This window comes from Chiloscyllium punctatum, chromosome 1, assembly GCF_047496795.1.
Source record: "Chiloscyllium punctatum isolate Juve2018m chromosome 1, sChiPun1.3, whole genome shotgun sequence".
NCBI lineage: Eukaryota > Metazoa > Chordata > Chondrichthyes > Orectolobiformes > Hemiscylliidae > Chiloscyllium > Chiloscyllium punctatum.
The window spans coordinates 11687573-11712459 of NC_092739.1; the positions used below are offsets into that span (position 1 = coordinate 11687573).

At 39.7% G+C, this 24887-nt stretch overlaps 2 protein-coding genes across 2 annotated transcripts in view; one reads left to right on the forward strand and one right to left on the reverse strand.

The window, feature by feature from the left end:
• Positions 1–4975, forward strand: part of LOC140477266 (uncharacterized) — a 58360-nt gene extending 53385 nt beyond the window's left edge. The window contains exon 8 of the mRNA XM_072570885.1: positions 4258–4975. Coding sequence (XP_072426986.1) covers positions 4258–4490 — 233 coding nt within the window. The 3' untranslated portion in view covers positions 4491–4975. The remainder of the gene's footprint in view (positions 1–4257) is intronic.
• Positions 4976–23120: 18145 nt separating this feature from the next.
• The window catches only part of znf827 (zinc finger protein 827), a 138783-nt gene continuing 137016 nt past the window's right edge, over positions 23121–24887 (reverse strand). Inside the window, exon 18 of the mRNA XM_072580594.1 lies at positions 23121–24781. Coding sequence (XP_072436695.1) covers positions 23950–24781 — 832 coding nt within the window. The 3' untranslated portion in view covers positions 23121–23949. The remainder of the gene's footprint in view (positions 24782–24887) is intronic.

A 24887-nucleotide genomic window follows, 5' to 3' on the forward strand; every position in this document is an offset into this window, starting at 1 on the left:
GGAAGGGGGGGGTTTAAGCCCTGTGTAAAACTCCAGGGAAAGTATAGGGCAGAGAGAGAGGGTGAGCAGTCAGTCATTTGGAGATGGCGCCTGGAAGCCCATCGATGTCCTGGACTGTTCTTGGCAGCATTTCAGTAAGCAGAGTTTGTTTTAATCATTGTAAACATTGCGAACAGTGTTGGAAATATCTCTTTAATGTAATGTTTCTATTGGGACCTCGAGATCCCCTTTGGATAATCCAATATTCAGATAATTGATATTCAGATAACCGAGGTTTCTCTGTGTGTATCTAATTGGCAAGCTCACCATGAATCCCATGTGACCTAACTTTCCTAACTAGTCTACCATGCGAAACCCTTTCAAAGGCTTTACTGAAACAACATCTACTGCTGTACCATCATCAATCTTTTTTGGTGACTTCCTCAAAAAACTCCATCAAGTTTGTGAAACGTGATTTTCCTCGCACAAAACCATGCTGACTATCCCTAATCAATGTTTGTCTCTCTAAATGTCCATCAATCCTATCTTTTATAATCACTTCCATCAAAGGGGATCCTTAAGAGAGAAATCAAGAAGGCAAAGAGGGGATATGCGATAGCTTTGGCAGATAAGGTTAAGGATAATCCGAAGAGATTCTGCAAATCCATTAAGATCAAGAGGGTAACCAGAGAGAGGGTAGGCTCTTTTAAAGGTCTGGGAGGTTGTCTTTGTGTTGAACCCCAGGAAATGGGAGAGATCCTAAATGAATATTTCACGCCAGTTTTTACTGTGGAGAAAGAAATGGAGTCTAGACAATGCAGAGAAATAAACTTTGATGTTTTAAAAACAGTCACATTACAGGAGAGTTTGGGAGGTCTTCGAGAATATAAAGGTGGATAAATCTCTAGGTTTTGATCTAATGTATCCCAGACAGTTATAGGAAATAAGACAAAATTACAAGACCCCTTGCAGAAATATTTGCATCATCTATACCTATGTGTGAGGTACCTAATGACTGGAGGGTGGCTAATGTTGTACCTTTGCTTAAGAAAGGTTGTAAGGAGAAACCAGGGAACTATAAATCTGAGAATCTGACTTCAGTGATGGGGATGTATAAAATTATGAAGGACATAGATAAGGTAGACAGGAAGAAACTTTATTCTTGGAGGAGGGATCAGTGACTGGAGGCATAGATTTAAGAGAAGAGGTAGGAGATTTAGAGTGGATGAGAGGAATTAATTTTTCACTCATAGTGTGGTGGGAATTTGGAACTCACTATCTATAAGGCTGGTAGAGGCAGAAATCTTCATAACATTTAAGAAGTATTTAGATGTAGACTTGCAATGCCAAGATGTAAAAGGCCAAGTATTGGAAAATTGGATTAGAATAGTTAGGTGGTTGTTTTTGACTCAAAATGCCTGTGCTGTAGACCCCTGATTCTATTCCTCAGTTATCATAAAATACATAGAATCCCTACAGTGTGGAAACAGACCCTTCGGTCCAACAAGTCCACACCGACCCTCTGAAGAGTATCCCACCCAGACCCATTCCCCTACCCTACATTTCCCATAACGAATACACCTGAACACTATGGCAATTTAACACGGCCAATCCACCCAATCTGTACATCTTTGGATTGTGGGATGGAACTGGAGCACCTGGAGGAAACCCACACAGACACGGGGAGAATGTGCAAACTCCACATGTACGTTTGCTTGAGAGTGGGATTGAACCCGGGTCCCTGGTGCTGTGCTAACTTCTGAGCCACCGTGCCACCCACAACATGTTCTTCAACATGTTCAAGTAATAGAGTGACACTTTCTAACTCAGAGACCAGAATGCTGCCAACTGAACCATCACTGACACACTAGTTGAAAGCAACTGTATTAAACTAATGGAAATAAAAGACAACAAATCACCCAGACCTAATGCTCTACACACTAGGATTCTAAAAAAGCTGTCCGCAGAGATAGTTGATGCATTGGTTTTCATCTTCCAAAATTCCCTCGAGCCTAGAACAGATTCACTGCTTTATAAGGTAACCAATGAAATACTGCTGTTCAAGAAAATAGAGCGAGGAAAACCTGCAGATCAGTCATCCTGCCAACTGTTGGGAAAATACTGGAATCTATTAGGTAAATGTTAACAGCATACTCCAAAAATACAATGAGGCAGAGCCAATATGGTCTTATGAAGGGGAAATTGTGATTGACAAATGTATTTGAGATTTTTGAGGATGTAACTAATGAGGTAAATAAAGAGGAGTGTAGATGTAGCATGTATTCAAAATGCAATTTGACAAGGTGTCATATAAAAGGCCATAATGCAGGATAGGGACATGGATAGAAGATTGGTTAGCCAAAAGAGAACCATCAAGATAAACACAACAGGATTCATTTCTGCTACTGTGTCATATCATCCATTTCTGCCCTACCTCGGTTCATCTATTGCTGCAAACCTCATCAGTGCCTATATTTCTTTTAGACGGGGCTATATTGGAAGCTCATCAGACCAGCTCCCACCTCACACTCTGCAGAATCATAAATTTATTAAAGGTTCTGCTGCCATATTCTAACTCATACCAAATGCCATTCACACTAGCTCCAAGTCTGACAACTCCTTAATTATAAATTATCATCCATGCTTCCAAATCCCTTCACAGCCTTTCCCCTTCCCTACCTCTAACTTTCTGTAGCTCTCCAACTCTGAGATTTCTGCACTCCTCTCGTATTGGCTTCTTGGAGAGGTCTGATATTATTGCTCTATCTGTAGGCAGCCATGACTTCAGCTGCTGTGTTCCAAAGTTGTGCAACTGTCTCTCTCAACTTTTCCACTCTTAACCTTCCTTTCTTCCTTTGAGATGCTTTTTAAAATTTACTTCCTTGACCAATCTTTGGTTACCTGTTCAGATATGTGTGTGTGTGTGTGTGTGTGCGTGCGTGCGTGTGTGTCGGTAACAAATTTTGTCTGATAGTTCTTTTGTGAAGTTCTTCTGGGGTTAGCACTGCTGCCTCACAGCGTCAGGGACCTGGGTTCGATTCCTGCCTCAGGCGACTGTCTGTGTGGAGTTTGCACATCCTCCCCGTGTCTGCATGGGTTTCCCCTGAATGCTCCAGTTTTTTTCCCACAATCCAAAGATGTGCAGGTTGGGTGAATTGGCCATGCTAAATTACCTATAGTGTTCAGGGATGTGTAGGTTATGTGCATTGGTCAGGAGTAAATGTAGAGTCATAAGGTAGGGGATTGGGTCTGAGTGGGATACTCTTCGGAAGGTCTACTTGTATAATTACTGCACCATTTTGAATAAGTAGGTCCCAGTACTGAGTAAACCCATGATATTATATATATTCTTATTCAAGCCACACTTGTTGGGCCAAAGGGCCTGTTTGCACACAATTCTATGAAATGTCTTGGACACTTTGCTATATTAAGGGCATTCTATAAATACGATCTGTAATACTGCATAAATATGAGCTCTTGCTCATTATAATTCATATCCTTTTACATTTTAAAAGAAAATTATGCAGATTATAAAATATGCAGTTTGGGTATCACCCTATTTGCATTACCATGCAAAATATTTTATAGTTCCTAATAAGGGATGCATAGTAAGGAATGGTGTGGTGTTCATGTCATTAGATAAACAATGCAGAATTGCAGGCTAATGTTCTGGGTGCATGGTTTCGAAATCCACCTTAGCTGCCAGTGGAATTGAAATTTAATAAAAATCTGTAATTAAAAAGAAGAGCTTGCGCTAATAGCATGCCTGTAAACATTGTCAATTATAAAATCCATCTGCTCCACTAATGCTCTTTAGGGAAGGAGATTTGCCATCTTTACCCAGTCTGGCCTACGTGGGACTCCAGACCTGCAGCAATCTGATTGGCTTTTAAGAGCTCTCAGGGCAATTAGGGGTGATTAAGAAATGCAGGTCTAGCCAGTGACGTCCACGTCCCATGAACAAATAAAGAAAATAAATCCGGTCAAAATGTGTTGTAGTTCCGCTTTTTGAATCTAAAAGGTGATCCCTCTATAATACTGTGGTGGCTTGAATAAGAATATATACGTAATATCATGGGTTTACTCGATACTGGGACCAACTTATTCAAAACGGTGCAGTAATTATACAAATAGATTCAAAGGTTCATATATTTTAAAGTGATACGGCTTTGGACTTTAGATGAAAGAATGTATTTTACTGAACAAATCTTGGAGCAAGTGTAGTGGATGAACCCTGTTTCATGCAATTTTACCGAAAATCCTTTTCTTCATTTGCAGAGTCCACAGCAATGGAACGTCTACTGAGATCACTTCCTAGTGATCTGGGATATGAACAAGTACAAGGTCCTTATTTCCGTCTTGCCAAAAGTGCTCGTTTGTGGGAGATGGCGCCCAAACCACATAGCTATGATTATCAGATTCATCCAGAATGGGTGACGCAGCCCTGGCACACACAGTATAGGCAAAGTCAAACAGACCTTAACATAAACCATGATGTAGTAAGGAGATAAGGTTATGTTCAAGATGTTTTTGGGAAAAATTATTACCAATAATCATTAGATTTGAAATCTCATGTACTATTTTAATCACATTTTACTAATCTATTTACCAATAAACTAGTTTGAGATTATTATCAAGCTGTGAGTTTATAGATAATTTAGAATCCAATTTGTTTGTAAGACATATATTCTTCAGCTTTCTGCTCTTAGGCAGGTCTGACATAAAATATCAAGATCTCCACTATAGATGACCAAGCTATCAAATGCATCCCAACTGGAATGTGTCTTGAACACTATCCTGTGGGTACCAATCTGATCCATGCTGGCTGTCTAGTCAACTGAGCTAGTGAACTGTCCCAAGGACTCAGAGGTGCTGTGGCATAAAAACGCAGAAGCTAGGAGCAAAAGTAGTCCATTCGGCCCTTCGAACCCGCTTCTCCATTCAATATGATCGTGGCTGATCCTCTGTCTCAATGCCATACTCTCACTTACTCTCTACATCTCTTTGTATCTTGCATCTAAAAAAAAATCAATCTCTTTCCTGATTGTACTTAGTCACCTGGCATCCTGTGGTGGTGAATTCTACAGGTTGATCACTCTCTGAGTGAAGAAATGTTACCTTATCTCAGTCTTGAAATGGTCTACTCCATATCTGAGAGTCTGACCCCTGATTCTAGGCTCCCCAATACAGAGGAACATCCTCCCTGCATCTAACCCTGTTAGAATTTTATACATTTCCTTCAGATCCCCTTTTGTTCTTAATCTCTGGTGAATACAGGCCCAGTCAAACCAATCTCTCCTCATATGACAGAGCTGCCATCTGTGGTATCAGCCTAATGAACATTCATTGCACTTCCTCTCTGGCAAACGTATTCCCAATTAGATAGGGAAAAGACTGTACACAACATACACAATGTACCATGAAGGGTATAGACAGGGTAAGTAGAGATAAGCTTTTTCCCAGGATTCAATAACGAGAGGTCACGCGTTCATGGTGAGAGGTGAAAAGTTTAAGGGGCATATACATGGCAAGTACTTTACACAGAGGGTGGTAGGTGCCTGGAACGCATCGCCAGCAGAAGTAGTAGAGGCAGGCAGGGTAGATTGATTTAAGGTGCGTCTGGACAGTGGGTGGGGAGCAGAGGGATATAGATTAGTTTCCCTACAGTGTGGAAGCAGGCCCTTCGGCCCAACAAGCCCACACCAACCCTCCGAAGAGGAACCCACCCAGCCCCATTTCCCTCTGATTAATGCACCTAACACTCTGGGCAATTTAGCATGGCCAATCCACCTAACCTGCACATCTTTTGACTGTGGGAGGAAACTGGAGCACCCGGAGGAAACTCACGCAGACACGGGGAGAACGTGCAAACTCCACACAGACAGTCGCCCAAGGCTGGACTTGAACCTGGAATCCTGGTGCTGTGAGGCAGCAGCACCGTGCCACCCCATAGATGCTTAGGAATTGGAAGATAGGTTAGACAGTGGATTTGGATCAGCTCAGGCTTGGAGGGTCGAAGGGCTTGTTCCTGGGCTGCAAATGTTCTTTGTTCTCTTCTCTCACCAAGGCCCTGTATAACTGCAGTAAGACATTTATGTGTATGTTACAGCCTGGAACAATGGAAATTATGAGTGAGGCACTAACTTCTTTACATGACACAGCTGACCAGGAATCTCTCTCACATTTTATACTGGAAGAATTTATGATTTTATGCTTAACCTGTTTGATTGCATTCCTTGCTCATCTCATCCTGGAATGAGACATGAATACAGAGCCTCTGGTTCAGAGACAAGCACACTGTCACTGTTTCACAAGGCTGCCCTAGAATATTATTGAAATCTATCATTAAGAATATGGTAAACAAAGTCCTATAAAATGACAGGTCATTGGATAATTGCTCACCATAGCTATTAAGGGGATATGGGGCAAAAGTGAGTATGTGGAATGAGTTTGCAGTTCAGCTAAGATTTCATTGAATAGCAGAACAGGTTGGATGGGCTAAATGGCCTACTCTGTTGCAATGTTCCTATGATTACAAATATGGCCATTAACCAGGAAAGTTTTAGTAATTCAGGTCATTCATGCTGCCATAGCCTTTAACAGCATTAGATTACTTACAGTGTGGAAACAGGCCCTTCAGCTCAACAAGTCCACACCGACCTTCCGAAGGGTAACCCACTCAGACCCATAACCCTACATCTACCCCTTCACCTAACTCTATGGGCAATTTAGCGTGGCCAATTCACCTAACCTGCACATTTTTGGACTGTAGGAGGAAACCGGAGCACCCAGAGAAAACCCACACAGACACAGGAAGAATGTACAAACTCCACACAGACAGTTGCCTGAGGCAGGAATTGAACCTGGGTCTCTGGCACTGTGAGGCAGCAGTGCTAGCCACTGTGCCACCGTTGCACCCAGTAAGGGTAGGTTGAATGAGTTAAAGATATTTTTAAACATAAAACAGGATACATAAGACCATTGATTTTAACTGTGTTAGAGGTAAATGTCTGGCAGAACCAGAAATTAAGTTGAAGAATCACAATCTTTTTTTTGGTGTGGCTGAAGCCATCATGACAGAAGTTACATCATTCTGTCGCAAACTTATATTGTCAGAAGTCACATGACACCAGGTTATAATCCGATAGGTTTATTTTAAATCACAAGCTTTCGGAGCACGGCTCCTTCGTCAGATGACAACACGAACACTTGTGTGGTTTCAAATATACCTGTTGGGAATTTAACCTGGTGTCGTGTGGCTTCTGACCTTGTCTACCCCAGTCCAACACCGGCACCTCCACATCAAAGCTTATAATGAATGAACAAGTGCAATGTGGCTATTTTGCGCAAGTGTGTTGCCTGTTTGGCATATAAACCCGATAACGACTTTAATAATAAAAGACCCTGTGCACATTCAGCCTGTCCAACACAATTGTGCAAACTTATGGGAGTAATGTAGTGGATTTTAGCTTTCCAAACATAGACTCGGACTGCCATAGTGTTGAGGGCTTGGATGGCGAGTAATTTTCTAAGTGTGTACAGGAGAATTTTCTTACTCAGTATGTGGATTTGTGTACTAGAGAAGGAGCAAAACCTGACATTCTCTTGAGAAACAAGGGACACTGACTGAGGTGTCAGTGGGGGAGCACTGTGGGACCAGTGATCATAATTTATTCATTTTAAAATAGTTATGAAAAAGGATAGATCTCTTGTAAAAGTTAAAATTCTACTGGAATAAGGCCAATTATGACTGTTTTAAGCAAGAACGTCCAAAACCTGATTGACAGAGGCTATTTGCAGGTGAAGGGACAGTTGGAAAGTGGGAGGTCTTGAAAAATGAGCTAAGCAGAGTCGATAGGCTGTATGTTCCTATTAGTGTGAAGGGCACAGCTGGTAGGTGCTGGGAATGCTGGATGATTAGAGAAATTGAGGCTCTGGCCAAGAAAAAGGCAGCATATGACGGATATAGACAGCTAGGGTCAACTGAATCCCTTGAGGAGTGCAAGGACATTAAAAGTATACTCGTGAGAGAAATCAGGAGGGCAAAAAAGGAGACATGAAATAGCTTTGGCAAACAGGATTAAAAAGAACCCAAAGAAATTCTACAAATACATTAAGGGCAAAAGAGAAACTAGGGAGATAATAGGGTCACTTAAAGATCAACAAGGCCTTGTTTGGAACCGCAGAAGATGGGCAAGATACTAAACAAATATTTCACATCAGTGTTTACTGAAGGGAAGGACATGAAAGCTAGAGAACTTGGGGAAATACAGACGAGGCAGTGCTGGATGTCTTGAAATGCGTAAAAATGGATACATCCCCAGGACTGGATCAGGTGTATCCCAGAACTTTAAGAGAAGCTGGGGAAGTGATTGTTGGGCCCCTTGTTGAGATAGTTCTATCATTGATAGCAACAGGTGAAGTGCTAGAAGACTGGAAGGTGGCTAATATGGTGCTGGTATTTAAGGAAGATGGTAGGGAAAAGCCAGGCGAACTAATAGACTGGTAAACCTGACATCAGTGGTGGGGCAAGTTGTTGAAGGGATTCTGAGGGATAGGATTTACATGTACTTGGAAAGGCAAGGACTGATTCGGGATAGTCAACATGGCTTTGTGCTTGGGAAATAGTGTCTCACTAATTCCATTGAGTTTTTTTGAAAAAGTCACAAAGAAGAATGATGAAGCTGAGCGGTAGACTTTGTCTATATGGACCTGAGCAATGCGTTCGACAAAATTTCACATGGCAGACTGGTGAGCAAGGTTAGATCACATGGTATCCAGGGAGAGCTAGCCATTTGGATATAAAATTATCTTAAAGGTAGAATGTGACTGATATGATACCCTTCATTGCCTGGTACTTCCCGGGAGTGGAGAAACCACGCCATGTTCTTTGCAGCTTGCAACACATTATCGATGAGGATGAGCACCTCTCCAAGACCTTCCCTACGCCTCCACTTCTTGCCTTTAAACAAGCACTGAACTTTAAACAGACCATTGTTCACAAAAAACTGCCCAGCCTTCAGGACGACATTGACCACAACACCGTACAATCCTGTCTTGGCAACCATTGCAAGACGTGTGAGAGTGTCGACATGTGGTGACACCACCCCCATGTACACAGCAGGTACTCATGTGACTTGGCCAACATTGTGTATCTCATACGCTGCAGGCAAGGATGCCCTGAGGCATCGTACATTGTTGTAGCAGACGCTACAACAATGGCTGAATGGACACTGCATGACAATCACCGGGCAGAGATGTTCCCCCCAGTGGGGCAACACTTCAACGGTCGGGGTCATTCGGCCTCAGATCTTCAGGTGATTGTCCTCCAAGGCGGACTTCAGGATACACAACAACACAGAGTTGGCCGAGCAGACGCTGACAGCCAAGTTCAGTAACCACGTGGGTCGCCTTGACCAGGACTTTGGGTTCATGTCACACTGCAGGTGACCCCACTGCACTACATGTATACACACACACACACACTCACTCACACATACGCACGCAATCTTACATACTCTCACTCTCACACTCACACAGACCCTCTTTCAGACACGCACACACATACATCCACGTGCACACCCTCTCACAGGCTTATTCTCTGTCATACTCACACACACACTGTACCAAGCACGCACACACTCACACTCTCTCCCACGCACATACACACTTTCTCCCTCCCTCACATGCACATATACACACATAAAAGTCTATGGTGTGAATTTGTGTGTGCAGATACATTCTATTTTGTTCAAAAAGTGTACAATCTGCAGGCAGTCAATCCATGTGACATTTTATAAATTCCTACTTTGGAAATAGAACCATTCTGACTCAAGATTGGAATAAAGAAAGACACTGACCTTACATCTTTAATGCATTATGAAACCTGAAGTTGTCTCAGGAATCTGAATTGAAAGTGGTTCTGGGATTTACATATTAACGAATCAATACCTGCAACCCAGTCTAAAAGATGAACGAGTTAACAGCAATCTAGGTTTGATCAATATATCACATCAGTTGCATGACACTATGATCTTTTGCTATAAATTATGTGTCTTATGATCCTGCCCCACTAGTTACCTGATAAAGGAGCAGCGCTCCGAAAGCTAGTACTTCCAAGTAGAGCTGTTGGACTATAACCTGGTATTGTGTGACACTTAACTTTGAAGGTGGAGACAGAGGGTGATGGTAGAGGTTGTTTTGCGGACTGGGGGCCTGTGACCAGTGGTGTGCCACAAGGAATGATGCAGGATTCATTGCTTTTTGTCATTTATATAAATGATTTGGATTTGAATTTAGGAGGAAGTTTGCAGAAAACACCAGTAGTGTAGTGGACAGTGAAGAAGATTATCTTGGAGTGCAATGGAATCTTGATCAGATGGGTTAATGGGTAGATGGAGTTTAATTTAGACAAATGTGAGATATTTCATTTTGATAAGGTAAATCAGGGCAAGACATACACTTAATGATAGGGTCCTACGGAATATTCCCAAACAAAGAGACCTTGGGGTGGAGTCACAGGTAGACAGGTGAGTGAAGAATGTGTTTGGCACTTGCCCTTATTGGTCAATGCATTTGAGAATAAGAGTTGGGATGTCATTTTGCTGCTATACAGGACATTGGTTGGGCCACTTTTGGAATATTACATTCAATTCTGGTTTCCCTGCTATACACAAGATGTTGTGAAACTTGAAAGAGTTCAGAAAAGACTTAAAAGGATGGAGGATTTGAGCTATAGGGAGATGCCGAATACCTTCCCTGGACTGTCAGAGGTTGAGAGGTGACTTATTTAGAAGTGTATAAAATCATGAGGTGCATGGATAGAGTAAATTGTCAATGTCTTTTTCCCAGGGTAGGGGGAGTCCAAAACAGAGGGCATAGATTTAAGGCAAGAGGGGAAAGATAGAAAAGGGACACAAGGGGCAACATTTTCACACAGAGGGTGGTGTGTTTATGGAATGAGCTACCAGAGTAATTGGTGGAAGCTGGTATAATTACAACATTTTAAAAGGCATCTGGATGGGTACATTGCTAGAAAGGTTTAGAGGGGTATAGGCCAGATGCTAGCAAATGGGACTAAATTAATTTAGGATATCTGGTCAGACAAGTTGGACTGAAAGATCTGTTTCAGTGCTGTGTAACTCTATGACTATAACATACACAGCCTACCCCATCTGAAATGATGTGATCTCCTGGGGGTGAGAAACTGTATATGAAAAAAAAACTCTCCAATTGCTTTAGGTGATTAAAACTAGTCGAGTAGATCACTCTGGCACTGATAATTCTATGCAGTACCTGCTGGTAGTATGAAGTGATTTCTGATTTAGCCATAAACATGTCCAGCTTTTACTTGAAGGAATAAGAATGGAAATTCTTAGCACCAGCTTATGGCAAAGAAGTTACCAGCATTAACAGTTATTCAAAATGCTCGTTTATTTATTTTATTTCCCCATGAATTTTAATCAGGGCATCTTGGCATCAGAAGCAGTTATTTGAAGAATTATAACCAATGAGCTCATCTCCATTCCAGATCACTCAACTTTGGAACACCTCTACCTAACTGTTGAGTAATGAAGAGATCATTGACTTGGTTCCTAAGTGGGAATGCATGAGTAAATTGGATAAACATTAATGGAATTACAGTTATTTATTTTATGTTTTTTCAGCATTGACTATCAATCAGTTTAACTCCTGTTGTTTCAGTAAGACTTCTAATACAGAACTCAATGCAATGATCATTGTACCCTGCTTAAATAAAAATAATTTAAATCAAAAACAAATGACTATTGCTATTGATCATAATGATTCATCATTGATTTTTAAAAAAGCTTGTTAATGGAACTCCCCCTGGGTTGAGGCCTGATGCAGATTACAAAGGGATTAAAATAGTAGTTGTCACTAGTTCATTATTCCGTTGAATAAAAACATACTTTTGTCCCATGAGTAGAGATCCCAGTCACAAGAGGATATTGTAATTTCTTGGAGCAATATCACGAGTATATCATAATGAGACAAGATTTATAGTTTCTACTAGAGAGGACATGATGATGCAATCTTAAAAAACTTGCCTATGATAATTGTTCACTTATGAACACATAATCGGCATAAAGCTGTTATCAACAAGTTAGTAGGATCGCAAGATACTTATGGATGAACTCTAGATGGGACCCTTTGCTTCATCTAATTTTCTCTTAAATGATTCCAGGGTTTTCAACACATCACTCAACCTAAAATGCATTCCAAGTGTTGAATACTTTTCAGTGTGAAGAACATTTTGTTATCAGTCTGATTCTGAGTTTGGACCAGTGTCTGTGTTATGTTGTTGCATAGATTCCAGACAGAAAGTGTGCCTTTCAGATAGTTAGATGACATCACGAGATGTGGTATTCCAATATAAAAGGTACTCACTTCCCCTCAAGTAGCCAGTATCAGTATTATTGTTGTTATAGTCACTGTAGATTTGCCCTATGGAGTGAGAAAGCAAAGAGCCCAGACAATGTACTCATGTAAGACCTTATGACAGGGTCAATGATCAGTTTTGTTAATAAAGTTCAAGGCATCGGTGAGTCTTCATGATCTTCATGAAATATGTTACAAAGGCTCAAAAACATGGAAACACTCAGACCAGAATCATTCTGGCTGTGGTGTTAGACCCAAAATACTATATCAATCATCTTGTTCTAGTTCTATTATTTTGAATTGGTAATTCAGATTTATTTTGCTCCTTTCCCTTCTGCCACATAACCTCCAGTTATTTGACTTTATTCCTAATATTTGTTATGTAAATGACCTTAATATTTGCCTTCCTTCATGACTTCAGTGCAGATGGTAGCAGGTTCACCATTATGTTACTTACAATGTATTTTTCAGTAATAGGATTGTTATACCATGCATAGAATAAAATACAAATGTGCTTGCTCACATAGTCCTTTTAAGTTTTGAAAATGTTGTCTAAAACCTAATAGTTGCTCCTTTTACCTGCAGATTGGTAGGAGTGTCTAGCCTCCCATTTAAATTTAATTGTTTCTTTTTTTCAAAAATGCCTTCTGGTATATTGTAGTAGTAGATCTGACATTACATGATAAAATACTTCCATCAATACTTTTTAATAAAAAGGGAAACCAAAAATCCTTTACCGGCATGTAAATAATAAGGGGCAGGTTGGGCCCAAAAGAGACAAAAAGGAAGATGCAGATGTTTTTGATCACCCTGTCCAGATGTGTCTTGAACTCAGGCCTTCTGGCCTGAAGGTAGAAGCACTAGAGATGCATGGCAAGGCTGGAATTCTCAATGAGTATTTTAAGCTGGTATTTTCTAATGCTGAGGATACTAATAGAAGTCGAAATGACAAAGATAGTGGACGGAATGAAAATTGATAGAAGTGCATGAATGAGCTCATGTTTAGAATGAGCCTGTCACCCAGTCTAGACAGCTTGCACCCTAGTTTGCTAAAGAAACTGTGAGTGCAGACAGTGGAAAGACTTGTCGTAATCTTTTAATTTCTCATCACTATGGGTGAGGTGTCAGCTGATTAGACAAACGTAACATATTTATTCAAGAAAGATATGAGAACTTGCCTGGAAATTAGAGACCAGTCATTTTAACATCTGAAGTAGATGTGGCCTTATAACAATAATCATGAAAAACATAATAAAATTAAGTTTAAAAAGGACAGCCAGCACAGATTTGTAGAAGTGTTTGACTAATTTAGTTTTTCAATGAAATTATAGAAAATATTGCTGAAAAGAATGCCATGGATGTTGTCTGTCAAACGATTTCTTAGCATCCACGCAAAGGACCATATGAAAGACTGGATTAACAAAATTGAGTATTATGGAATCAGAGGGTTAGTGGTAGCTTTGATGAGATTTGGTTTATGGACACACAGCAACAAATTGTAGTGAATGGTTGTTTTTCAGGCTGGAAGGTGATAGATAATGGTATTCTCTAGGATTATCATATATATATATATATAAATATGTGTGTGTATATATATATATATATATATATATATAAAGTGGCTTTGATATTGAACTACAGAGAAAAATTTCAAAATTTGCCAATGATATGAAACTTGAAGATGTATCAAAGATAAAGGATGATACAAATCAGCTGCAAGAGGATATAGGCTAAATTAATGGAGTGACACTTGGTAGACAGAATTTAATACAGAGAAAATTATGCATTTTGATAGAAGGGATAAGAAAAATAAGTTACATAATTTCTAAAGAGTATACGCAGGGATCTGGGGATTCCTGTGAATAGATGATTGAAGATGGCTTCTCAAACGTTTAATGCTTTGTCTGTAACGTTAAGATGCTGCATTCCAGATCTCAATCATTTGCTGCTCAAACAAGTTGATTTTATGTTATCTTTTGATAAATAAGGACATTTTCTTCCTATGTACTCTGTCCAGAGCCCTCATGATTTTGAGCAGCTCTATCAAATCCTTCTTGACCTGCTCCTCTCTAAGCACAACAACTCAGCTTTGCATCTATCCTTGTGGCTGAAGTCTCATCCATAGAGTCATTTTGTAAGTATTTTCTGTACCCTCTTCAATGCTTTAATAATTTTCTGAAAGTGCAAGTGACCAAAACTGGACACAATACCAGAGCTGAGGCCAAAGCAGACCAATAGCAGTCTAAGAGACTTTGACTATGCAAACAGTAATTGTCAATTAATTTACCTTTGAAGATACAACCTAGAACTGGTATCACTCAGTCTCAAAAGCATGCAGGAAAACAACAATGTCCATTCAAGCCACCAATGCATTTCTGGGGCAATCCACTCGGTGGGAGAAGACAAGTCACCGAGCAGAAGTTAAAAAAATAGGAAAAGCTAGAGAAACTCGCCAGGTTTGGCTGCGTCTGCGGAGAGAGACATTGTTAATGTTTTGAGTTGAATCACCAAATAGCTCACTTATTCTTACTACAATTTAATTGTACTCCACGCCTTCTCAATTTGTCAAAATCAATTGATGGACACATAATTCAATCCTTTAATTCTTCGTACATCTTTGTCAGGTCACCAAGTCCATGTTATTTTACATTAAATGGACCAAGATCATGAGTAACTGGATTTGTTAAGTTTGAGTTTGTTATCATAGTGCTCTCAACTTTTTTCAGGGAAGGAACCACTGATCAGAGAACTCCAGATGTATCTTACAGAACTGGAGGGGCACAACTGTCCTCGGTGGGAGATTTGCTCGTGTGGTTCGGGAGGGTTTAAACTAGTTTGGCAAGGGGGTGGGAACCAGAGCTACATATCTGAGAAGGGTGTAGTTGTAGATGGAGCAGTGACAGGCTGTAGTGAATCTATTGGGAAGGTTTCTCACATGATGAAATAAAGGGATCGGTTAAAGTGTGTCTGCTTTAACACAAGGAGCATCAGAAATAAGAGTGATGAACTTAGAGCATGGATCAGTACTTGGGGCTATGATGTTGTGGTCATATCGAAGACGTGGGTTTCACAGGGACAGGAATGGTTGCTAGATGTCCCAGGGTTTAGAATGTTTAAAAGAACAGGGAGAGTGGAAAGAAAGGAGGGGGTGTAGCATTGCTAATCAGAGAGTGTATCACAACTACAGAAACTAAGGTTCTTGAGGAAGGTTTGCCTACTGAGTCAGTATGCGTGGAAGTTAGGAACAGTAAGGGAGCAGACAGTGAGGAAGGTTACCTCAGATTACAACAGGATCTTGATCAGATGGGCTAGTGGGCTGAAAAGTAGCAGCTGGCAGATTTTGAAAAAATGCAGATGTAGCAGGTTGTTGTTATGGGTGACTTCAACTTTCCCACTGTCGACTGGAACCTCTTTAGTGCAGATGGTTTGGATGGAGCCATTTTTGTCAGGTGTGTTCAGGAGGGTGTCCTTACTCAGTATGTAGACAGACTGACGAGGGGAGAGGCCATTTTGGATTTGGTGCTCAGCCATGAGCCAGGATAGGTGACAGATCTGACAGTGGGAGAACACTTTTGTGACAGTGATCACAATTACCTCACATTTACCATAGCCATGGATAGGGAAGGAGCAGTTACCGAGGGAAGATATTTATTTGGGGAAAAGGAAATTATGATGCTATCAGACAGGAGTTGGGAAGTACAGACTGGGAGCAATTGTTCCATAGAAAGGGCACAGCAGACATGAGGATACTGTTTAAGGAACAGTTGTTGCAAGTGATGCACAATTTTGTTTCTGAGACAGGTAAGAAGGGCTAAGATTAAGGAGCCTTGGATGACGAGAACAGAGGAACTTCTTGTCAAAAGGAAGGAGGCAGCTTATGCAAGGTGGAGGAAGCAAGGATCTAGCATAGCTTTGGAGGATTACAGGCTTAATAGAAAGGAGCTCAGAAATGGACTGAGGAGAGCCAGGAGGGGGCACGAGAAAGTCTTGGCAGGAAGGATTAGGGAGAACCCAAGGCATTTTACTCATATGTGAGGAATAAGAGAATGATCAGGGAAAGCGTAGGGAACTTGCACACGCCGAGTCTGAGCAGATAGGGGAAGCCTTAAATGAAATTTTTGCCTTCGTGAAAACTAAGAAAAGGGGGCCTTGTTGTGAATGAGAACTTTGAGCAGCTAGGATATAGGCTTGAACAGATCAAGATTGATGAAGTTGATGTGCTGGAAATTTTGGCAAACATTAAGATTGATGTGGTGTATATGGACTTCAAGGCATTTGGTAAGGTTCCCCTCATTCATAAAGTCAGGAGAAATGGGATGCAGGGAGATTTGGCTATCTGGATTCAGAATTGGTTGGCTGACAGAAGTCAGAAAGAGGTTGTGGATGGAAAGTATTCTGCCTGGAGGTCAGTGTTGAGTGGTGTCCCGCAGTGCTCTGTTCTTGGTCCTCTGCTCTTTGTAGTTTTTAATAAATAACTTGGATGAGGAGATTGAGGGGTGGGTTAGTAAATTTGCAGGTTGGAGGTACCGTTGATAGTATCAAGGGCTATTGCAGGCTGCAGCACGACATTGACAGGATGCAGAGCTGGGCTGAGAAATGGCAGATAGAGTTCAACCTGGATAAATGCGAAATATGCAAAGTCTCATATTTCAAGATATTGCTGTTGGTTGATGGAGAGATTGGATTTTGACTGCAGATGGAAATAGCTCTCTATCTCTCAAAAAGTAATAAGAAGGTAGATAAGGTAGATAGCCAATTGCTTCTCCCCATGGTAGGGGAGTCTAAAACTAGAGGGCATACATTTCAAGGTGAGTAGGGAGAGATGGAAAAGGATCCAGAGAGGCAATTTTTCACACAAAAGGTGGTGAGTAGCTGGAATGAGCTGCTATAGATAGTGGTAGAGACAAGTACAATTTTGTCATTTAAAAAACATTTAAAGAGATACGTGGATGGGATGGGTATGGAGAGACATGGACCAAACGCAGACAAATGGGACTATAGTTTAATTGTGAAAACTGGGTGGCATGGACAAGTTGGACTGAAGGCCCTGTTTCCATTCTGTAACCTTCTACGACTCTACCTCTACACTACATTTTATTTTCCTTTCGTACTGGACACTAGTGTGTGTGTGTGTGTGTGTGTGTGGGGCTTCATAAAGATAGCAAAAATAGTCCAATTCTCTCTCACTTACATACATAGATTTAAATGCACAAGTTGCAAAGTGGGAGGACAGATGAAGGAGTTTTTAAAGTCCAATAAAAGCCAGTGGTTTGCAGAGTTTGTAGATTGAGGAGTTGGATGGTTTCAGATTTAGCTTTCTGGATTGAGCATCAAGGTGATTTGGAAATGTTGACAGCCAATTTGTGTTCTGAAAGCAGCAGGCAAGTGTTACTGGAACTGCACTCATCCAGGCAAGTGGGAAGTAATCCATGGTGCTGAACTTCCGACCTTATGATGGAGGGAAGGTCATTCTTGAAGCAGCTGAAGATGGTTGGGCTTATGACACTACCCTGAGGTGTCCTGGAGTTGAGACTATTGATATCAACCAACCACAACCATATTCTAACACTGAATACAGTAGAGATGTCTACCTTTATTTGCCCACTGTTTTTGATCATGGAAGGCAGCACCTGGCTGCCAGTCTATCAGTAAATGAGCTGGATGAGATGCAGTGATTCTTCTCAAAAGAGACGATGCAGGGAAGTCATTGGCTGTCCAGCCTGTGACCACATGTTACCTCCACAAGAGTCAGCATTTGAGCACAAAATCAAATATAACAGTTCAATTCAATATTGAGGCAATGCATTTTGGATGAGATGTTAAACTAAGGTCCAGTCTTATCCTCTGGAGTTTACAGAAAATATTCCATATCTCCTTTTAGTAAATAGTTGTATTGTATTCCTGATGACCACTAATATTTAGCTACAAACAACATCATTGAAAACAAGTGATAGTGTCTTAAGGCAGGACTCAACATTTAAACTATGTAGTATCTGGTAACCTAGTTGGTCTATGTTGCTCATGTGCAATAAAATGGGATAACAATGGCAGACATTCTTTTGTTTTTTTCCATCCAAGACAGATGATTAGCATCTAAAATGAGAATAGTGACAGACCACACAATCTCATTGCACCGGAGATTTGCATTCATGCAGGTTGCATTGCTACATAGTTAGCCTATAGCCATCTTAGATGTAGACAATTCAAAGTTTTATGTTATTTGTACTTTTATTGTCAGTCAATGTCAGATGGATTAAAAAAGTCCCTTCAAATGAAGCATGGTGACTTTCTTACAAAGACTAAATTTGCAACCAGAAATTTGTCTGCTCCTTTTATCATCTTAGGTGCAAGCAGTTACTGGAGATGTCAACTTGAGGAGCCATACTTTTTATTCTGGTATGTAAACCAGGCCAAAGATTCACTTGTTTTCATGACTTTTCATGGGCAGGGTTAACTTTACAGAAAGACTGTGATATTTACATATCTTAATTAGTGCATTATTGGCTTTTATTTTATCATGACCATGTGAGCTTAAATGTTAGCTTGGAATTTTTTTTTAAAAGTAGTAGTAACTGAGAATTTCTGGAGCTGGATTCATTGGTCTCTCAATAGTTACAGGACATAATTTAGACTCCCCAGCCAAATGCAAACAGCTTGACTACATTGTTATATTTCTAAAGACCCCTATTAAATAGTGACACACATTAGCAAGGCCATGAAAAATGCAAGTCACATGGCAAGGGTTAATTTTTATAAAGGAAATGAGTCACTCAACTTGTATCAAATCTTGAATAGACTACATGTTGTTCTTTATATTGCTCTTATCATTATATTGTGTGAAGGTTACAAAGGCACTGAAATGGATTCAAAAAAAGATTTACAACTTTTTCAGAACAATAACAGAATAGAAACCTTTCAAAAATGAATGAATGAGCTCATCTCTTTTCTCTTGCAAAGAGAAGGATGAGGAGAGGTCTTAATAGAGTTCTTTAATATTATGAAATGTTTTGAAATAGTTAGTTAAGAATGCTTCCACTTGTGAGGAAGATCAAAACCTAACACTATTATTTCCAGAGAATCAAGAATTCAAAGAATTCAGGGGGGAAAAAACCCTTGATCCAGGAAGGGAGAAGAATGTGGAACTTGCAAACTCAAGGAATAGTTAAGAGTACTACTGTATAAATGAAATTAAGTGGAAGGTAGTAATTTTTTGTGGAAGAAAGGAATAGGAAGTGCTGTATATTCAATACAGGTCATGTCACTGCCTCCTAATTTCTACACCAGTTCAGTCTCCTCATCTTCCCTGGTAAGCATATCATCTTTGCTTTGATATAAACCTCAAATGCATTTTACACCTTCTCCAGAGCTTGTGTCAATTTTATAATGGAGATCAGAACACTTCAGCAACGTATATTTATGTTAATACCTGGACCTTAATGAGTGTTAGAAACTGAGGTCCCTTTAAAAGTGAGTTTTTCAAGTATTTCTAGCATTACATGAAATTCAGCTCACTACCATTACAGCACCATCTCCACTGACCAAAGAATTTCTAAAAATGACAGAAGTGACAACAAAAGCCAATGAGGCTACCATGTTCCACAAGCTGATGTCAAATAACAATACAGCACTATATGTGCCCTATTACCAATGCAGTGCTTAAAAAAAACAGAAGTTTTGTTCCCAAAAAGAATGAAAATTACCTTTTGACTAATGGACAATTGGCAAAGTTGTCCCATGATCATTATGTCCATCACCCCTTTGAATCCTTCCAGCCAACGTAAACTACCAGCCCCAAGAAACGGTATATTGCGGAGTGTTCAGAATCAGAGGGTAGTCCTCACTACAAAACTACCTTCTTCTGCAAAATAGGCCAGAATGGGAGAGATAAGCCAGGAGATCAATTACAAGTCATAAATCTTTACATTTAATTAACCAACATATCACACCCAAACCTGCTGCATTTGACAAAGTCAATAAGCCATTAGAAAATGACTTACGAATGGTCATTTTAGGTAACTGTAGTCATGAATCCCAAAACCTAAAATGAGAAGTCTCATGGAAATTCACAGCAGCATAATTAAATCTGACACTAGTTCACGTATGATGATATTGGGTAAAATGAACAAAGGTTTGGTTGAAAAGGTTTTACATGATGTCTTATAGATGAAAGTGAGGTAGAACAACAAAGACAGAGACTCCAACAATGGAGAACTTATAAACAGGGATTGGCAGGAGGCTAAAATTAGAGCACTACAGCTATTTTTTAAAATTCTGCACCGGTAGGAGATTATGACAAAGATAGGGAGGAACGAGGCCATGGAAGATTTGAAAACAAGGATGAAAATTTTAAAATAAGTGTTTGGGAGGCTATGAAGATCAGCAAACAAAGGATTGATAAGTGAACATGACTTCATACAAGTTAAGACAAAAGCAACAGCACCCCAAATTACCTCAAGTATACAGAATGTGGAAGGCCAGGCAGGAGTGCACTGGAATAGTCAAATCTAGAAGGAATGAAGGCATGAATGAGGTCTTCAACAGGTGACCGGAGATGAAGCAATTGTTTTGAGTTGAAAATACATGGTTTCACTAAGGTGCAAATGCAAAATCAGGGCTGATTCGGGGATTAAGGCTGCACACAGATTGGCTCCATCTAAGACAGCTGACAGGATAAGGAATGGATTCAGTACCCAGTGAATGGAGCTTGAAGCAGAAACTAGGGTTCAAAACAAACTTCTGTCATCTTAACCAGATTCTATTATTTAGAGTATGACTGTTATATAAATTGTGCAATTTTCTGTTCAAGTCAGTGCATGGAGTATAGGAATTGGGAGGTCATGTTTTGGCTGTACAGGACATTGGTTCAGCCACTATTGGAATACTGCGTTCAGTTCTGGTCTCTGAAAGTTGTGAAACTTGAGTGTTCAGAAAAGAATGTTGCCAGGGTTGGACAGTTTGAGCTATTTTCTAGAGCATCGGTGGCTGAGGGGTGACCTTATAGAGGTTTATAAAATCATGAGGGGAGTAGACAGGGTGACAAGCCAAATGTGGAGTTTGCACATTCTTCCCATGTCTGCATGGGTTTCCTCCAGGTGCTCCAGTTTCCTCCCATAGACAGATGAGCAGACGAGGTGAATTGGCCATGCTAAATTGTCCACAGTGTTCAGGGATGTGTAGGTCAGGTGCATTAGTCAGAGGAAATGTACAGCAATAAAGTAGGGGAATGGATCTGGGTGGGTAACTCTTCAGAGGGTCAGTGTGGACTTGTTCGGCCAAATGGTCTGTTTCCACACTGTAGGGATTCTATGTAAATGGGACTATATTGATTTGGGATATCTGGTTGGACTGAAGGATCTGCTTCCATGCTGTACAGCTGATTCTTAGTAAGGATCCCACTTTAATAATATTACCACTGTCAAGATGGCAACAGGCACAGAGAATTGCTAAATGTAAAGTACTGTGAATGCTGGGTATCTGAAATAAAACAATTGCTTGAGAAAGAAACAAAGTTAATATTTCATGGCTGATATGACTTCTTCAGACAGGAAAATTACTGCTGTAGTTTACTTCATTGCAGATTTAGAAGCTAATGTAGAGAAGACTGATCGAGTCTACAAGACATCGCCATCAAACAAGATCACAGAATTCAGGAAGCTGAGTCTATCAGCAAAAGCATTTAATGTTTGTGTGACAATCTGCATTACAAAAGTTGTTCAATAACACTGGTTACATGTATGTGGAAAAGCCAATGTTTACATGAGTCAGCAATACAAATACTTTGATGCATCTGATTTATTTATGAGCAATGGAGATAGGCCATTAGAGGAACACAGAGCCTGAAGTCTCTCATTGGAGCTTCTGTTCTATAAGAAAGGATCCAAGAACAGATTCAGCTGGAGTTTAGATTCAAATAAGTAAAGTCAATTCAACCATAATTCAGATCTACAGAATAGGTATTTATTTCAAAGGAATATTTGAAATAGCCACTATATTATTTAACTTTTGATGCACAATTACAGTTTGGTGCCATAGTCAATGCAATCATCTGAATAGTAGTTAAAAATGTGTGTGGCGTGCAACTAAATCTAAAATAATAGACCAAAGTGCAGGAGTTTAGAAACAAAAAATAACTTTAAGTTAAGGAAACTGATTGGTCTGCTTTGTGTGATACAAATTCTGAAGTCCAAGACAGTTTAAAAATTGATCTTGCCTTCTAATAATATTACACAAAGTATTTCTATGTAGAATGCAACAGTACTTTTACATTAGATATTGTTTTGCTGGAATGAACCAAAGTTTCTAATTCCCACTACATTTTATATAGCAGTCATTACACAATGCAGGACACTCAAGTATGTGAAAAAAAACTATTAGAAAGCATAACTTATCTGCAATAGACAGAACTCCGTTTGAAGAGCAACAGACAAGTATAAAAATTAAAATGAACACATGATAAAGTAATGTTTGATAGAAGTTCTTTTTTGTAAATAGCATGGATAATGTCTTGATTCAAGAAATTATTCAAGATTTAATAAATCCATGCTGATCTTGGAAATCAGTCTCACTGTGCAGCATTACATTTATTGTGAAATGGCCTGAACTTTGTGCATCAGCTCCAGTTTCAATTTATCAAATCCATGAATACAAGGAATGAAATAAAAAAATTATGTTGAAAACATAAGCATACAAATGCTATCTTGTGAGGAATAAAACTAAGAACAGATAAATAAAGAACTAGGAAACCAAAATAATGCAGATTTATTTTGAACATACTGCAAGTTACACTAGGCATTGGTAATGTAACTGAATGTGAAAGATAGCAATAAAGTCTAAGTGCCAATTACTGTCACAAACAGCCTTTCTTTTAAATGCAAAGCTAAATCAAAGCAAAACATATAAATATATATGATAATATATATACACAATATTTATAAATATATATTATAATATATATTTGTACACTCACGCATGCACAGCATCTACAAGAAGCTCAAAATACTGAAAACAATGTTGCATTCTCAAAAAAAAACACTGGAACACAATTATATGGCTGAAGATGAACTCCAAATATAGTGCAGAGATCATTTATACTGCATTGAATGCAAAAACATCAATGTGCCAGCCTAAAGCTTAGAGATGATAAATGCTGAAAACAAATGTCAGCAATGTCATGCATCTTTCAAAGTGCTAATGGTTGGTGCCAAAATAAATGTGACTGATCACTAACATCTTGATCAGATTTAGTCAACATACTGCTGCTTTGAAATTAGTAACACTATGTAGAAAATGATACTACTTTAAGAAACACAAAAATGTGCAAGACTAAGCATTGTGCAAAATTCTGCCTCATCACATATTTTTTTTTTAGCCTGGGCATTTGTTTCAGCCCAGAGTTCAACTATCTCTTTCCATTGGGTTTCCATTCAATTATGGACATTTAAGTACTTTATATATAATTCAAGCAGCACTTATATGAATACAAGAAGCATTTACAGCCACTTCTACACATTCTACTCTTCTACAATAATAAACATTTTTTGAAAAATATTGTATTGCAGCAATAATCACTATTCAATCTGCGACTGACACAGAAACTGTAGTCGCCTGTTCAGTTAGGCCAAGGTAGGCCAAGAACGAGTGTTTGGGAGAAACAGTACCTGGGGGTGCAGTTTGCTGCTGAGACGAATGGAATGTAGCTTCACATTTATTTTGTGGAAAAAGGGTCGTCAGTGGAATAAGGTGTGTGAGATCACAGTTCCTGTATTTACTGAGATGTGTGGAAATACCATTCAAGCCAAATAAACCAAGTGCTGACCCAGTTGAAATTCCATTGTTGCCAGTCACCGACAGTGCAACAGTCTGCAAAGCCTGTGATGCTGACATAACTGATAGTGGTGAAAGAATGTTTCTAGAATTTCTGCTGTTTAGGTCAGCGTTTCTTTCTTTCAAAGTCACCAGTTGCATCCTCCCTTTCTTCTCCTCTTCCAGATATTCACCATTCTGATGTTTCTTCACATGGCGACTGAAGACAAATGGATGTGTGGTTGTGAAGAAGCATTCGTCACAGCACAGAGTCTGTCGAGGAGAATGTTTCAGCTTTTTGTGTAGGTTTAGATTGTCTTTGCGTTTGCAGCTGTAACTGCACTGGTCACAATGGAAAGGACGCTCCCCTGTGTGAACGCGAATGTGCTCTATCAACTTATTGGCTGTCTTGGAGAGATAGCCACACTGATCACACTTGTAGTGGTTGCCAAGGCGATGTTCACGAATGTGCATCTCTAGTTCTAGTTGATTCATTTTCACCACTTGACAGATCCGACACTTGAATTCCATTTTGTAGTGTGTCCTTAAATGGCATTCTATGGCTGAAGGACGGTTTGTGGCATAAATACAGAATGGGCACCTGAGGTACAATTACAAAGATGAAATTTAAAACAGATTTTATTTTACTATTATGTTGTACCAGTATGTTTGATACTGCAATATGATTCCTGTGGAACAAAACTTCA